This window comes from Trichechus manatus, unplaced genomic scaffold (assembly GCF_000243295.1).
Source record: "Trichechus manatus latirostris isolate Lorelei unplaced genomic scaffold, TriManLat1.0 scaffold00014, whole genome shotgun sequence".
In the NCBI taxonomy this organism is placed as follows: Eukaryota; Metazoa; Chordata; class Mammalia; order Sirenia; family Trichechidae; genus Trichechus; species Trichechus manatus.
In genome coordinates, this window is record NW_004443950.1 from 17,428,039 (window position 1) to 17,445,336 (window position 17,298).

Consider the following 17,298-nt stretch of genomic DNA (forward strand, 5'->3'; position numbering starts at 1 on the left):
TCAATTCATGGGTCTTCCTTATCGATTGTCCAGCTTTTGCATGCATATGAGGCGATTGAAAACACCATGGCTTGGGTCAGGCACACCTTAGTCTTCAAGGTGACGTCTTTTCTTTTTAACACTTTAAAAGATCTTTTGCAGCAGAATTTGCCCAATGCAATGAATGGGTCATTTGATTTCTTGACTCTTGCTTCCATGGGCATTGTTTGTGGATCCAAGTAAAATGAAATCCTTGACAACTTCAATCTTTTCTCCATTTATCATGATGTTGCTTATTGGCCCAGTTGTGAGGATTTTTGTTTTCTTTATGTTGAGGTGCAATCCATACTGAAGGCTGTGGTCTTTGATCTTCATGATGAGTTATTCAAGTCTTCTTTACTTTCTGCAAGCAAGGTTGTTAGTGAGTCTTCGTCAATCCTGATGCCACATTCTTCTTCACATAGTCCAGCTTCTCGGATTATTTGCTCATCATACAGATTGAGTAGGTACAGTGAGAGGATAGAACGCTGACACATACCTTTCCTGACTTTAAACCACGCAGTATTCCCTTGTTCTGTTCCAACGACTGCCTCTTGGTCTGTGCACAGGTTCCTCATGAGCACAGTTAAGTGTTCTGGAATTCCCATTCTTCGCAATGTTACCCACAATTTGTTATGATCTACACAGTCAAATGCCTTTGCACAGTCAATAAAACACAGGTAAACATCTTTCTGGTATTCTCTGCTTTCAGCCAGGATCCATATGACATCAGCAATGATATCCCTGGTTCCATGTCCTCTTCTGAATCCAGGTTGAATTTCTGGCAGTTCCCTGTTGATATACTGCTGCAGCTGCTTTTGAATCATCTTCAGCAAAATTTTACTTGCCTGTGATAGTAATGATATTGTTCAATAATTTCCTCATTCAGTTGAATCACCTTTATTTATAATAGGTGTAAATATGGATCTCTTCCAGTGGGTTGGCCAGTTAGCTATCTTCCAATGGAAAAGAAATCAAAGTGTTGTTAAAATGGCAGAGTTTACATCTCACCGGTGTATTCACTTAGCTGTGGGTTTTCAAAACAGGGAAGTTCTGGATTGTACTATTAACACCAATATACCAACTCAGACCATCCTAGCTTTCCTACTTTGGCATAATAATAAGTGACTTAAACTCCAGGTAACTCCTAAGGTAGACTTGTTATATCTGCTCTCTGAAAAAAGACAAAAGTAAAAGTTCGGGTTCCATATAGTATCATGTAATCCTTCCTTCCACCACCATCTGTCAGTCTGTTGTACTGTGGTGGCTTACATGTTGCTATGATGCTGAAAGTTATGTCATCAATACTTCAAATACCAGCAAGGTGGACAGATTTCAATGGAGCTTCCAGACTAAGACTAGGAAGAAACGCTTGGCAATCTACTTCTGAAAATTAACCAATGGAAACCCTATGGATCAACATAAAAAAACAACAGAATATTGCTTGCTATAGTGCCAGAAGATGAGCCCCCTAGGTTGGAAGACAACTCAAAATATACAGTGGCCACAGCAATGGACTGGGGCACACCAACGATCGTCAAGACGGTGTGGAACTCAGTACTATTTCTGTTGTACATGGGGTCGCCATGAGTTGGAGCCTTCTTGACAGCAACTAACAATAACAACAACCATTCCTCTGGAAACTACAGAAAAGTAAAGCATTCAACTAACTGCCCCTGTGGCAGTGGTGGAGCCCTGGTGGCACAGTGGTTAAGCGGTCGGCTGCTAACCAAATGGTCAGCGGTTTGAATCCACCAGGCGCTCCTTGGAAACCCTATGGGAAAGTTCTACTCTGTCCTACAGGGTCACTATGAGTCAGCATCAACTCCACGGGAACGGGTTTGGTTTTCGGTTTTGGTTTTTTTTGGTGGTGGGAGAGGGCGGGACACACTATGGTAAATAGCTTTGTGCCCTTGTTTGCCGAGATGAAGCACAGGTGGAACCACTTCCGGCTGGAGTGGTTTCGAGACTGGTGGAGCTGAGCGTTAGCTACCACCAGAGCACGCAGAGGCCAAGCTGGCTCACGAAACCATACAGAAGCGCGATGGCAGGAGGTGACCCGCAGCTCTGCTACAGACCCCAGAACGGGGTAAGCGTGAGGTCATTCCCAAAACGATCGTAACAATGGCTTACGTTTGACAAGGAAACAGAAGTCTGCCTGTGTACATCATTCTCCCAAAGGAACCTTCTCTCCTGGCACCAGAGTAACCGCTTCCCAAGTTGTCAAGGCCAATTCCAGTTCTCCCATAACAACCCAAGACCCCTCCCCAAAAGAAATCAAGGGAAAGGAACCATAAAAATTTGATTTTAATGATACAGAAATAGTATATAATACATTTCTTTCCACAGCAGCACACTTCAGTCATCTCTAAAAAATTTAACAAAATTAAGGCTAAATCAGAGCAATCTGATAGTAAAGGGATATTTTATGTGGTGTAAAGAAAGTTTTCATAAATATAGGATGTTATTCAGGAAAAAAAAAAAATGCTGAACAGGACACCAGAAATGGGTTGTGCAGTACAGAATGTGCTCCTTCACATCAGCCTACTAATGACTGCAACTTCCCTCGCAAGTTTCAAATGGAATTGTGAAAAAAAAATGAATGTTTATGACATGATGCTAAGACTTTCTGGAGTTAAAATTCCACAGTACTAGGCCATTTTATAAAATAAAACCAACGAGAGTTGAGTCTCCATCATAATCCCTTTAAAAATAAAAATAAAAAGCAAAAGTGTACAGTGTTGAAAAGTGTAAGAAAATTATATCTGAATCTGTGGTGTTTGGAAGGATAACTCCTTCCTCACTGCCCTTCCCCCGACAATATTCAAGCTCTCGGGTGAAATAAAGAATTCCAAACGTGGGGACACAAACATGTCATCGCTGCCAGGAGAGCGCGCCCCGAAATCCAATGGGCTTTGCTGAGTAACCTACCAGTGCTATACTGACTAGGTCCAGGAGAGGGGGGCAGACTTTCTCCCCCGGGTTTTTACTATCCTTGGCCACTGTGGCTAACTAATATTTTACCACTGCTTTCTGACTCAAGAAAAACCCTTCAGCTTCTCCAAGACTTAGAATAAGATGAGAAGTCAGTCTCTCCCTCTGTCTCCCCGAGTAAAACATCTGAAGGGAGAACAGACAAGAACAAAGCTAACTCCCTGCAGGAAGCCTCACTCTCTAAACTCCTCATCTCTGACAAATGGCACAATCCCTTCCTAACCATAGAAACCTGCTTTCCCATGGACCCACACACACCTGCTTTAGGGGTTCACCTTCTTTCTTCCGCCACCCCGTTCTGCACTTTAACATCTCTTTCTGTGCTACCACCTCCCACTTGCCTTTGGGAATTTATGTATTATGTTCATTGACTGAGAATTGTGGGTGTGTTGTTAACACTGCCGATCCCTAGAGAAGGTGGTCTTATTTTTAAGTAGCAGCCTTCTGGTCCACCTACTTTAACACAGACATCTGACTTTACGACAAGAGGAGCTATTATACCAAGAGAAGGAGCTTCTCATACAATTTTTTAATTTTCATCGGAAAGTACCAGATAGTAAGAAATAATGTGTTTTTTTCTTTAGCTTTACATGACGATTTTGTATTTCTGTTTCCTTGGTTCCCAGAGGCTCAATTTCCCCTATAGAAATAAAATGGAGGGCAACCGTCCAGATAAGTAACAACAAATATCCTCTTAATGATTTGTTTTCCAAAGACTGCTAAAACCTCTAAGAAAGAGCAGTTTGAGATACATATACTGAAATGCATTTCTTATACAAATTCATTCGTAAGCAATCTGGTAAGTGTCCAATTACCCACATTTAAGTGACATAATTAATACAATAACCTTACATGTTCACATAATGACAGAATGAGAAGGGATCCGTGAGATCTTCTAGTCTGGTGGTTTTTAAACCTGGCTGTAACCTGGCTGGTTGGTAAAAATGGAGCTTTTCACTAACAAATTTCCTAGGTCCCACTCAGGAAGAGTCAGATCTAGCAGGCATGGCTTGGGATCCAGAAATTTTTTTCCCCGTAAAAAATTCAATAGCCCAACCCTCTCATCACACAAAGGAGGAAACTAAGGGCCAAAGAAGTTAAGATATTTGTGTGAGGCTCAGAGCCAACAATAGAGAAAGGGCTAGAACCCAGGCCTCCCCTGCTTTTTCTGTTCCAGCACACTGCCTCCTAGAGCCTTCGCCAACACGTCACCCATACACTTAAGCTGAGCAATCATTAACAGAAAATCATATGAAACGACAGCTATTCTGTTGTTAAAATTGGGTGGTAAACTGTTTGGGGGCAGAGACGGTGTCTCTCATTCCTTCTGACATAATCCTAGGCCCCTGACGCAAGGTCAATGAACACGGTTGGCGGCCAATCGCTAAGCCAAGGCCTGATACTACACTCACATCTCTGCTGCGATCATCCAAGTAGATAAGCAAACTTATCCAGCTGGTTCTCGAGAGCCAGCCAAGGAGAGTGATGACTCCTGAATTTATGAAGAGGCCATGTTCAAGCAGCCAGGTATTTCAGTGACAGTACAAGTTCCATTAAGATTAATTACTATGTCTTCCCCTTGATCCTGAATTATCTGAAAAAAATAAATGAATCCAAGGGGTTTGAGGAACCTGACCATTTACCGATCACATTTGGCAAATATAAATTATAAAAAGCCTAAATTATTCTAAGGAAATGATTCTTAGCAACTGTAACAACTAGATTATACTGATTTTTGTTACCCTTTCTTTTGATTTTCCAAAGTCTTTTACAAAACATTCTTTTGTGGATGGAGTCAAACTCCTTCATAAAGCTGGCAGTGAGGGACTGGCCACATTTGCTCTTTTTTCTTTCTCTCTTTCCCTCTCTCTCCCACATATATAGATACATACACAGCCGCACGCGCGCACACACGCACACGTGTATTTATTTGAAGGTTAGGGGAAAATGTTATTTTTTCTATTTGTAGCTATGAATCATGGGCCATGTTATGTTTCTATTATACTGTCATCTTGATGGTACATATGATAAGAGGCAAAATAAAAAGGATAACCAAAACACTTAAAAAGCAAACAGGAAAATATTTTTTAAAATTTTAAGTTAAATAATAAATAAGCAGGAACATCGGCCACCCCCACCACGCAGCCCAGGTCTGATCACGCCTCGTTGACAAGCCAGGCTCTTCTGGAACAAGGAACAGGGAACACGGAACAAGGAGGGGACCAGAATGGGGGCGGCGGGGGGAGCAGCCTTCCGGGCTGGCTTCATGGTGTTCAGAAGCAAGGGAAGACTCCCCGCCTTCGCTGGGACCACTGGAGATGGCCCTGGGCACCCTTTACCAAGTGTTCCCTCCCCCAGTAATGCTAAAAGGACATAAAGCTCCATCTAAGAAAATGTGAGAAATAATTTACGGCTGAGGGTCCTCAGACGCGAAGGTACTTCCACACGCTGCGCGCGACTACGCGTGTATCAAACCCCTCTTTATTTAAATCTGCTATGGAAAGGCTGCAACGACAGATTTCCTCAGCTTTGATTTCGTTTAAATGTTTACACAAAAGGAACTGTATTCTCTTCTTTTTTTTTAAGTAGTTAGATCCATTTTTACCTATATGTAGGTTTCTAATCATGCCTCCAGATGAACTTTTAAAATCTTATTGATAAGCTCGTTCATCCATGGATTTAATCAACACACGTTTATTAAGTGATGGCTGGATTCCAGATGGACAGAACTAGAAGCGGCCTTAGACATCCTGGATCCCAGGCCCTCGTTTTACTCAGGGCTGATGGAGGCAGGGCCCGCCCTGCAGCCCAGGGCTGCTCCCCGCGCCCGCAGCCCGAGCTGGTTGGTATCATCTCACCGCGCCATTCCAAGGCCTCTGCAGTACAAAACCCCGTGCAAAACTTATGTCCCTTTTCCTTTTGAAAAATGAAAAAAATTACAAGATGAAAGAATTTTTTGTACCTTCTTACTCTTTACAAAGCTAATAAATATCAGCAAAATGGAATGATGAAACCAAAAAAGGGGCCTTGAAAAGACAGTAATTGCAGGGTTCGTAAAGATTCTATTTTTCTTTTTTTTGACATTGAGTATTTTATAAAGTCATATGCTAGGTACATATGACAACTTTCTGTCTTTCTGCATGGTTAGGAATTCACTCTAGGAAGACAACAATACTACAAAACAACACCCATAGAACAGACACTCCACAGCACAGACATCTATAATCCAGGGATCTAGTCTACAACACCCACTGTGGTCTGTACACACTCTAGGGATATCAGCCAAGAAAACACCCATTTATCTACTTATTTAATCCGGAGGAGGATGCGGCTGCTGACAACATTTCAGCAAAATACGATTCGTAACTGTCACTATCTCCAGTGAAACTCAACTGAACTGAGTCAGGGGACTGGCTGACTGATCGCACTGAAGTTCTGCACAGACTTATTGAAGAGGTTCAGATATCCAACACATCTTTTCAGGGGCATTTCAAGGAGTACTTCCATATGCCAAATGTATTGTCTTCTGGAGCATATATTTGTGTAAGAATATAGGATTACACTTACTATGCCCACCCTCGTATACAATTTGTTGCGTCCGGTCCCACAAAACAGCTGGAGAGCCTTGAAAAAAACCTGTTGGCTGACAGTTACGACTACGAATGAAGAGTTTCAATTGCTGACTATCCTAATCCTCCAGGAAAATTACATAAAAAAAGGACATTTTGTAACAGAATCACTCATTTATCTCAAAACCAGAACAAGTGGAAAACAACACACCATTAAGGGGTTTTAAATCTTTTTCTGACCACTATTGCAGAAACACAGAAACTCAGCAGATTGCAGACATGCAGGAATCGGCGCTGGGTAGGATAGAGCTAACGAGTCAAACTCAGCACAGCTTTAAAAACTGGACAGGCAACAGGCTCTTAATCACACAAACGGCTCCTTCCTCAAGGCCACCATTAGCTGCAAAGGAAAAATGATTTCACATCCTTGGTCCAGAAAGAAGACACATTTATTTACATTCTCAGTGGACTAAAAGAGGTTTGGAACTGTCACAATTAAAATTTTATGCTTCCAAAAATATCATATGATCAATGCACTTAACTTAAAGCTTCAGGTATTCATAACTTCATTTAGACTTCTTAAAAAACCAACACAAACATACTTTCTAGAGTGCAAAATGCTTCTTATTAAATACTCCAGTAACACAAAAGCAATTTATTTTTAAACACAGGAATCCTTTTCGGAGGGATTCTCACCACAAAGACATCCATTGCCGGCAATGGACGTTGAACAAAACTGCCAGCTTGAGTCAAATGCAACGTTGGAATCCTGCATTCCGTCTCGCCGCCTCTCCGGGTGACCTGTTTACTTGTACAAACTCATGGTTGGACTCTGGTACATGCACATGTACGCATCGCAGAGAAGTCTTCGCGCGCATCCTTGGATCCTTCTGGAATCTAAGGAATGCAGCTCTTCCAGAGACATTTTCAAGTACTCGCCTACTTCAGGGCATGGGGTGACCTGCGGAATGTTGAAGCCATTCTGACCACCTATGAAGAAAAGGAGGGTCTCTTTTTAGGCCTGTGAAGTTCTCGACCCCCATCTGCTGCCCTGACCCACCAAAGTGACTTTATAAGCTTATGATTTAGTAAAGGTGAATTTTCAAGATCTGAAAGTCCTTATTTTGCTTCTGATTTCTGGAAGTTAATGCCTCTTTTTAACTCTTGACAGTGAATAAAACCGGTAAAAGGACATCACCCTGAGAAAAGGCCAAAGCCCACTTCCCAGGCTTCTCCGAGCACTCACTCAGGGAGTCACAGTGCACAGGCCTAAGCTCACAACACTCAGGTCTTCACATTTCCATATCCTCTCCCAGGCAAGAGCACCCCGGTACACTTCACCATGGGGGTGTCCAATTTCAAGCAGGTCTAGTAAAAACGAACACTATTATTCCTCCGCTGAAGTTTAAAAACGTATTTGCTCAACTTTAGCAAGGTTTGATTTATGTATCATAAGACTATGAATGAATATGCTATGGAGTGTGGTTTTAGGGACTCCAGAAAAGGCCCTTCCGGTTTAGCTCTCCCAATGGTTTAGTATGAAACACATAAGCTCTGAGGTCAGCAAGGCACCTGAAACTTCAGCTTTAATAGTAGAAAAATAGGAATGATTCCCATCTTGCAGAATATTTCAAGAATTTGGATATAATGACTTACTGCATTTCCCAGAGAGCCTGCACATGGGCACTCCATAAAATGGCAGCCCTGGCTTGTACGGAAAAGGAGAGGAGCCCAAAAGTAAAAGATAACAAAGCTGCAAATAAAATCCCTCAGCAATAGAATATATGCGTATCACAATACCACAATAATATTATTCCTTAATTAGGTTTACCACTTGTCCCTGAGTGGTAAAAGCAATTAACATGTTTGGTTGCTAATGGAAAGGCTGGAGGTTTGAGTCCAACCAGAGGCACCTCAGAAGAAAAGCCTAGTGATCTACTTCTAAAGAATCAGCCATTGAAAATGCTACAGAGCACAGTTCTACTCTTGACACACATGCGGCCACCATGAGTTGAAATCCACTCAACAGCAAAATGGTTTGTTTTGGGTTTTGTTTTAGTTAGCAACTCCACGTGTGTCGGAGTAGCACCATGTTCCACAGGGTTCTCAATGGCTGAGTTTTCGGAAGTAGACTGCCAGACCTTTCTTCTGAGATGCCTCTGGGTGGACTCGAAATTCTACCCTTTAGGTTAGCAGCCGAGCACATTAACTGTGTGCGTCGCCCAGAGACGCCTCAACTTGCGTAGCAGGGCTGTTGATGTACTTCGAGATCTAAGACTGTCTCACCAAGAAATCCCTGAAAGGATTCCGTCACAAAATATTTCACTGCTCAGAAGAGACCATCCCACCATGGACTCTCCCACTACAAACACTGCCACAAAGCAGAAGAAAGGTTTTCAAAATACCATCCCGATCAGCCATGCTGTCAAAGAAGAGCCAGGCCGAGTCGTCCTTCCCATACTTCACAAAAGCAACGTAGTGGCTGGTCTCTATGCAGAGCACAGCGAATAACTCCATCTTCTGGCAGGGTATGCAGCCGTGTCTCCAGTCCCAGTCAGGCAAATCCTTGGGAAGTGACACGGGGTTGTACTTATGATTCAACCTCTTGGGATGAAGGTGGATCTAAAATGGACCATGAAGAGAATGTCACGGATGAGCTAAACTCCACGTTACAAGTCTGTGCACTTTGCTTACTCTTACTTAATGCATCCCTTATAAACAGCAGCCAAGTGCTTCACAGAAGTCTAACAAATAAAGTCAGAAGAGGCATAAATAGTGCATCTTATTATGAAGCTTTAAAAGTTAATCATGATTTTAAAAATTTTTCAAAACCCGAAGTCTGTTTCCAACTATAAATAATTTACTGCTCTACCAGAGAGCATCCATTAAGAGAAGGCCCACTTACCTGGGTGTTGCAGGTCTTACAGAACTGCTTGATCTTTCCGGCTGAGATGTCAGGATCGTCATAACACTCTCTGCATTCGTACATTGCAAGTCCGCCACATATCCGGCACTGCCTGGGGGCTGAAACGGCGGCAGAGAGAAGGGAGGTAAGGCGCCTTTAAAAAACACATTCTTTCTTTTAAAAAATCAGAAAGAAAAGTTATGCTTTAAAACGCATAATGTTCATGGACTCCAACAGCCCATTCTCTTCTGTCCCTATAAATGTTAAGTTGGATAGCCTTGGACTCAGGATATCTTGAATATCTTGATATTTTCTCGGTACAAATGACAATTTTTTAAATAACAAAGTCTGGGGCTTTTTCCCTTCTGGTTATAAAAGTAAAGCATGCCCATTAATGAAAAATGCAAAGATACAAGGAAATACGAAGAAGAAAACAAAAAGCATCTGCAATTTCAATTAGCAAGAGATAACCACTGTCGATACTGTTGTGTATTTTCTTCAATAATTTTATAGCTTCGTATCTACATTAACTGTGTGTATATATATGTCTGTGTATATGTATATGTGTGTGTGTGTGTGTGTATATATAGATATAAATTATATCCTATTGTAGAAAGTATCAGTGTATGTACCTTTTCACTTAACATCATATCATGACCATTTTTACAGACACTGGTCTTCAAAAACATGAATTTTAATGGCTGTAGTTTCAATGTACAAATATAATTCATTTAACTCCTCACCTCTTACTAACATTAGGTTGCTTCTAATGCATTCATCATGTGACAATAATCCTATCTGCATATAAAATATTCATTGGCATCTGATTATTTTCTCCGAGTAAATTCCCAGAAGTAAAATTGTTGTTGGGTGCCATCAAGTCAATTCTGACTCACAGTGGCCCTATATAACAGAGTAGAACTGCCCAATAGGCTTTCCTAGGCTGTAAGCTTTACAGGAGCTGATTGCCAGGTCTTTTCTTCCATGGAGAGGCTGGTGAGTTCGAACCACTAACCTCTCAGTTAGCAGCCCAGTGCTTAACCATTGTGCCACCAGGGCTCCTTGAAGCAAAATTACTGGTCTAATATTGCCAGCCTCTTCAGATACTGAGCTGCCTTTTAGCAGAACTGTATCCAGTTATAATCTTTTATTCATATGAATGATAATGACTGACAATTTCTGAAAAAGAAACTAAAATATCTTATACTTACTGTCCTCAAGTAAATCTGTTATATTTAATTCCAGAGAAGGAAAAATTTTTTTAAATAGTTTAAAGTCTTTTCCAAATCGAGGCATCTGAATAATCAGACATGATGGTGCCTAAAAAGAAAATATATATTTTTAGAACCAAAGTTCTGAAAAAAAATTTTCCCTATGAAACTGAAACAGTCACGCTGTCAAACCAAGCAGTGATTTTCACCCTAATGTTGACAGACTAGAACATTCTCCAAGGGTGAATGTGGGGTCTGGAGGCAGAGCCCAACGGGCCACAACTGTACAAGCAGTTCACTGTCACTGTCTCGTGGACACACCGATACCCAGGTCAGGGAGTTAAAGAAACCTGAGTCTCAAATAAGACGATGACTACCTATACTGACACTCTATGTTGGGTTTGCATTTAATCAAGGTTTTGGAGAAATTGTTTTTGCAAGTCTAATATACAAACTGTCATCACTAAAGAAGACTGTTCCTCATTTCAGCAAATGCATAACTGTGGCTGTTACAGTTTTACCAAACTTTCCTTCAGAAATGAATAGTCAAATTAAATTATAAGCACATACCATTAATAGCATGAAGACACTCAGACAGTAAAAGAAAAATAATTTTTATTACTTGTTCATTAACAAACTGATATAAGTGAACTTGTTCACATTTTATCTCTTATTAAGGGGGAAAATGAAACATTCTCTTTGCATATATTTGGAAAAACGCTTGCATAATTTAAAATACTAAATTTATGCAATAAAAATGATGGTAGTTATTGTTTTTAAGAAACACAAATCTTCCTTTTGCTTTAAACTACCTAAAAGTTTTTAAGGTATAAATTACCTTGGTGTTTTCTTTGGCATCAAAAATTTAAAAAGTTAAATCTTAATTCTGTGTATTTTCCACCAGAACAAAGTTGAAACAGTGCACGTTATTATTTTCTATTTGTGTTTTCTTAACAGTTTGTGTTTCAAACTATTCTCAGCTGGTTAAAATGAACAGTTATTCAATCTATAGTAGTCTTATGAATCTTAAGGATTTACAGATAAAAGACAATAAGTACTTTTCACTAACCTCTGCAAATTTCAGGTTACTATTGATAAAAGACCATTCTAGCAACTGCTGAATTGTAGGAACTCCAACTTTCTCATTTTTTTCCATAAAAATTTGATAGAAGTAACAATCTTGTACTTTTTGACCTGCCGATCTAAAAAACATGCAGAACAAATCACGTAAAATTTAGTTTTTAAATCCGCAATCAAAATGGGAAGCTGCGCCAGCTATATTTGAGAACAGAAAAACTATGAAATTGATGGTACAACTTTGGGTAGTCAGAACAACTACAGGGAAAAAAAACTGAGATTAAATAATTATACGTATGAATGCATAACTTAAAAATGATTTCTTGCTTTAATTTTTATATTGAAAAGTTCCTTTGGGGATCAGGGGAGAAAGAATGGAGTAACATCAGTGTTATGGATTCAACTGTGTCCCCCCAAAATATGGGCTGTAAATCCTAACGCCTATACCTGTGGATAAGGAGCCCTGGTAGCTCAAACAGGTAAGCACTTGGCTGCTAACCAAAAGGTCAGCGGTGCAAACCCACCCAAAGGCTCTGCAGGAGAAAATACGTGGTGATCTGCTTCCGGTAAAGATTACAGCCTAGAAAATCCTATGGGGCAGTTCTACTCTGTCGCATGGGGTCACCATGAGTCGAAACCAACTTGAGAGCACCTAACTATAACAACAAGATACACGTGGATACAATATCATCTGGGAACTATACGCACATGTGTGTATGCTGCTATGTTAATGAGGCCATATCAGTGTGTCTTAAGCCAAACTTTTTTGAGATATAAAAGGAGCAGTTCAAGCACAGAAGACAGCAAGCACAGATGGGGAAAGACCGATTCCACGTGGAACCAAGGAACCAAGGAAGAGAAGATGAAAGACACAAGCATTTTCCCCCAGAGCAGAGAGAGCCTCCCCTGGAGCTAGCCCCCTGAATCAGACTTCTAGCCTCCTGAAGTGTGAGAGAAAACCTCTGTTGCTGAAGCCACCAACTTGTGGTATTTCTGTTTCAGCAGCAACAGGAAACCAAGACAATGAGCAACTCAGAAGTACTGTATAAACAATACCAACCAGAGCTAAAATGAATTAGTTCAACTTCACTGTCCAAATCTAGGAAGCAGCAAGCTGCATTTAATATTTGAAACAGAAAAAAAAAAAATCCTCATATGTCTGAATGGGACAGACCCTTAGAGACCTTCCAGTCCAAAGTTTTCTTTCATAAAACGAAAGCCCCGAGATCCAGGAAAGGCTAATCACTTCCCAGCATGAGTAGCCACTAAAATTCTTTACAGATTCCGGGTTAGCTATTGCTATGGAATATCACATAGATCCACTATACCCATGTAATAAGAATACTCAGACCACATTCTCTGAGAAGTACTCTGTAATACCATCTGAAAATTCCCCTATCTCTTTTGACTCACTGAAAAGTCAGACACACAAAAAAGGTGTTGAATAAAAAGAGCTGATGTATTTTATTTAAGACATGTAGTGTTTCCAGCTGACAGGTGGCACGCATATAACTAGATACAAGTGAGAACAATAAGTGAATCATGACACTCTAGTCTGGAGGGTTTCCAGAATCTGAATGGCCTGAGAAGTTTGATCAAGCTGATTAAGCAACATCTTCGCAATGTCTTCCAATTTTAATTCTTCTAGGTAATACTGGCTCAAAACCCCAGGCTAATACAGGATAAAGCAAGCTGACTATTTCCGCATGTGCTATAACCAGTTGCCCTGTTTAAGGGCTGATGTATAAGACACTGAAATATTACCCACAGTTAACTGTTTCTGGGCTTTCTATTTAGTTTGAATTTTGTACCAATATCACAATGTTTTAATGTCGACTGCTTTGCTTTTATAACTAATAGAACTTTTTTTGAAAAATACTTTAATATTCTCATCTACCTCATCTTGTAGAGAACTCTGAAATCACTTTACTAAACTCAAATTCTGTAAAGATCTTGCTTATGTGCAAATTATTTTGTGAAAAATTAACATCTTTAAAATATTTAAGCTTCCCCTCCCAGACACAATCTTTCTCATTAACCAAATCACCTTTTAGCTCTATGCAAGTCTTTTTAAAAATCTATCTCAATAAAATTGATTTCTTAGTATTTATACTGCTATTAAGGAGCCAGGTTGCACAGTGGTTAGGTGCTCGGCTGCTAACTGAAAGGTTGGCGGTTCAAACCCACCAGACACTCTGCTGGAGAAAAGACCAAGTGATCTGCTCCCATAAAGGCTGCAGTCTAGGAAACCCTTTGGGGCAATTCTACTCCATCACATGGGGTCGCTATGAGTCAAAAATGACTGGACAGCACATAACAACAATATACTTCATCAAGTATGAAATGATCCTTTTTCATGTTTGCTAGAAGGAATACAGAAATGCTACAGATTGGGAAAAAAAAAAGGTTATTTTTTTACATGGCCAAACTACAAACTCTTTTTGTTAATTCTAGTAGTTTCTGGACAATTTTCTAGGATTTTCTAGGTATGCATATAACTATTACTATCTTTGAATGAATATGTATTCTTGATGCTTATGTATTGTGTCTTGTTTCATTAGTTAGAACTTCCACAACAATATAAACTTGTGACATTGTCCACCCTCTCTTTCTTCTTCTCATCCACTGACTCAACACTGGCATCAAACAACATCACTTGAGACATTGAGATGAGTAAACACATTTGTCTATGATCAGGTTTTAGAAAAATATATAGTGTATTAAGAAGATTTCAACAGAGAAACCCAGGTTAAGATGTAAAAAGGTATAGCATTTAAGCTGTGAACATTCAAACTATCTGTTAATTCCCTACAACATCTCAGTAAGAATTCTACTGCATCAGATTCAAGGCTTTCACTCAAGATGGGGAAAAACCAAGTTAGCAAACTGAGAACATGAGAGCTAATTTAAGGCTAAATCAATTCTTTGAGTGATGGGTAGACAAAAACAGTGTTCTCACAGTGTTTGATTAGGTTAGAGTAAGATTGTCTTAAAGGCTTCATTAACTTAAATTATAAAAATATTTATATCAAGTTTCATAAGAAAATGATTTGCAATGATATTTATCACTGGATTAAAATTAAAAGCACAAATTTACATTGGATTCATTCTTCAAGTTAAATGTGGTACTCTGGAGAGAAAAATGATTAAAATTAATTTATATTATACTCAGCAAGCATATTAAGGGTACTAAACAAATACTATATTATGTAATCACTAATGAAATAATTTCTATTGAATAATGGCAATGGAAATGAGGATTGTCTATCCTTCCAATGCTTCTGTAATAAAATTAAACATTTACCTTATTTTTAACAATGGCTCCACCCTTAAAATATGATGAAACAGGATATTCAAGAATTCTTCAGGATCTAGGAAAATATAAAAAAATCAGGTATCACAGATAAAACCTAAAAATTATTCTATTTTTATTTATAATAACATTTCTATATTGACTTTAATTTCATAATCAATATTATTTCAATTAATAGCATATTTCTCAAATTTTTCTAAGGAAAAATATAAAGGCTCATTAAAGGTTATAATAAAGTATCATGTTTCAGTTTTGTTATAGCTTTATTGCATTTGAAAGGGTATAATAACTCACTTAGAGTGAAATAATTTTAATTTATTTGGGGGTAGGAGGTTGGGATAAATGGACTAAAGCCAGAAGAACAGTCCTGTTTTTTCCTGATATTTAAGTATTTGTCACACCTCTAGGCATTACAGTTAGTTACAATATACTCCTCTCAAGTTCAAAGTCAAGAGTTCAATCTCTGAGTAAATTCATTATCTAGGAAAAGACAAAAACACTGGCAATAAACTTAGTCCCATTCAGCCGTGTTGTAACTCTCTTTATAACAAAACTAAGTGAGAAAATGTGCATGGCTCAAAGCAACCCTTTGCTGCTGAAGAAAAACAACAACTCAGAATATCATTACTGGATACAAGAGTAAGAGTTTTTATTTATTCGTTTAATATACTAAAACCATCCAGCTTCTAATTTTTTTAATTTTATTATGCCACATCAGCATTCACTTTTATGAGAGAAATATTTATAAAAAAGGGAGAAAACTGTACATCACGTAGAAAGAAATTCCTAATGTAAAATCAAACTCGAAAACTACACACATGTATTTCAGCCAATAATTTAGCATATGCTTTCAATTTATTCTTAATGCATATCCTATACATTAAGACAGTCACCTTTTTCTTCAGAGGTAAATCCTGATGCAGCCTCAACTTTTTCAAGTATTTTCCTCAGTTTCATAATTTTTGTGGCACACACATATCCATATCTGTTAGTAAAAAATATTATATTGATACTGACGTATATTAAATTAGGGAACACATCTTGATAATCACACATTCCTTGCACAACTCCAACATGTCATAAATCAATAGGCTAGACAATTATTTTCAAGAACACACTAGAGGCTTCTTCTTGAAGTTTGAAAATTGAAGATCTAGAACTAGAATTAACCCAGAAACTATTTTACCTTAAAAAACAACTGTCACATACTAATAAATGAAAAAATTATTTTTCAGAATAGTTTATGATGACTTATTTTTAATACTATTTGCCTAAGAAATTAAAGCATTTACTTTACACAACAGAAAATACAATTCTGAGACAGAAAGTCCTTTTAATACTGAAGGCTGAAACAGTCACCAAGGGAATGGAAAATCCAAGATCTGCAATCAAATCAATCATTACAATTATGTTTTCTCATAATGTGTAAACATACAGGAAGCATTCAGTATGTCTGACTGATGTTAACATCAAGCCTTGACAAAATTCCGGTTCTAAAATGGCTTCAAAAAAAGAGACCTGGAGGCCACCATAACTTAATAAGGGCAAGTCAGAACCAGCTAATCTTATATCCATTTTTTATAATGACTATTCATTCATTCGGACCCTGGTGGTGATGTGGTTAAGAGCTCAGGCTGCTAACCAAAAGATCGTCAGTTTGAATCCACCAGCCGCTCCTTGGAAACTCTATGAGGCAGTTCTACTCTGTCCTATACGGTCGCTATGAGTCGGAATCGAGTTGATGGCCATGAGTTTGGTTTTTTGGGTTTGGTTTATTCATTCATTCATTCTTCATAATCAACATACATTGCGCATCTACCACATCAATATTAATCTAACCTGATAGCTACTGGGAATACAAAAATAAATAAGATGAAAAAGAGAGTCTCTGCCTCTCAGAATCTTACAATGGAGAAAGTAGAGATCTCAGTACCCAATAAAACCGGTCAGCTGTAATACAGATATGTATCCTGAAGACACAGGAATCCTGAACACAACAGGGCATCTGACAGCTTCTTACTGTGGACAGGGTGGCAAAGTGTGGTTAATCATGATTCTTAACTGGCTGGATAACGGTATCCAAAGAATGTTTATTAAATGACTTATGGTGTTTTGGAAGGAAGTAGTAACATGCCTGAGTTCTAGATTTGACTCATCCTGACCTCGTATCAATTACTTGAGAAAAAAAACAGTATGCTTAAAAAGTTGCCT

The 17,298-nt window shown here is 38.9% G+C and overlaps 1 protein-coding gene across 5 annotated transcripts in view; it reads right to left on the bottom strand.

The window, feature by feature from the left end:
* Positions 1–1,907: 1,907 nt before the first annotated feature.
* Positions 1,908–17,298, bottom strand: part of CYLD (CYLD lysine 63 deubiquitinase) — a 70,077-nt gene continuing 54,686 nt past the window's right edge. For 4 of the 5 annotated variants that reach the window (XM_023726921.1, XM_023726918.1, XM_023726919.1 and 1 more), the window contains 7 exons: positions 15,981–16,072; positions 15,079–15,145; positions 11,767–11,899; positions 10,698–10,806; positions 9,487–9,605; positions 8,987–9,203; positions 7,006–7,571 (listed from right to left, as the gene is read on the bottom strand). In XM_023726921.1, coding sequence (XP_023582689.1) covers positions 7,387–7,571; positions 8,987–9,203; positions 9,487–9,605; positions 10,698–10,806; positions 11,767–11,899; positions 15,079–15,145; positions 15,981–16,072 — 922 coding nt within the window. In that variant the 3' untranslated portion in view covers positions 7,006–7,386. Of the gene's footprint in view, positions 7,572–8,986; positions 9,204–9,486; positions 9,606–10,697; positions 10,807–11,766; positions 11,900–15,078; positions 15,146–15,980; positions 16,073–17,298 lie in introns of all 5 variants that reach the window. The other variant, XM_023726920.1, reaches the window with a different exon arrangement.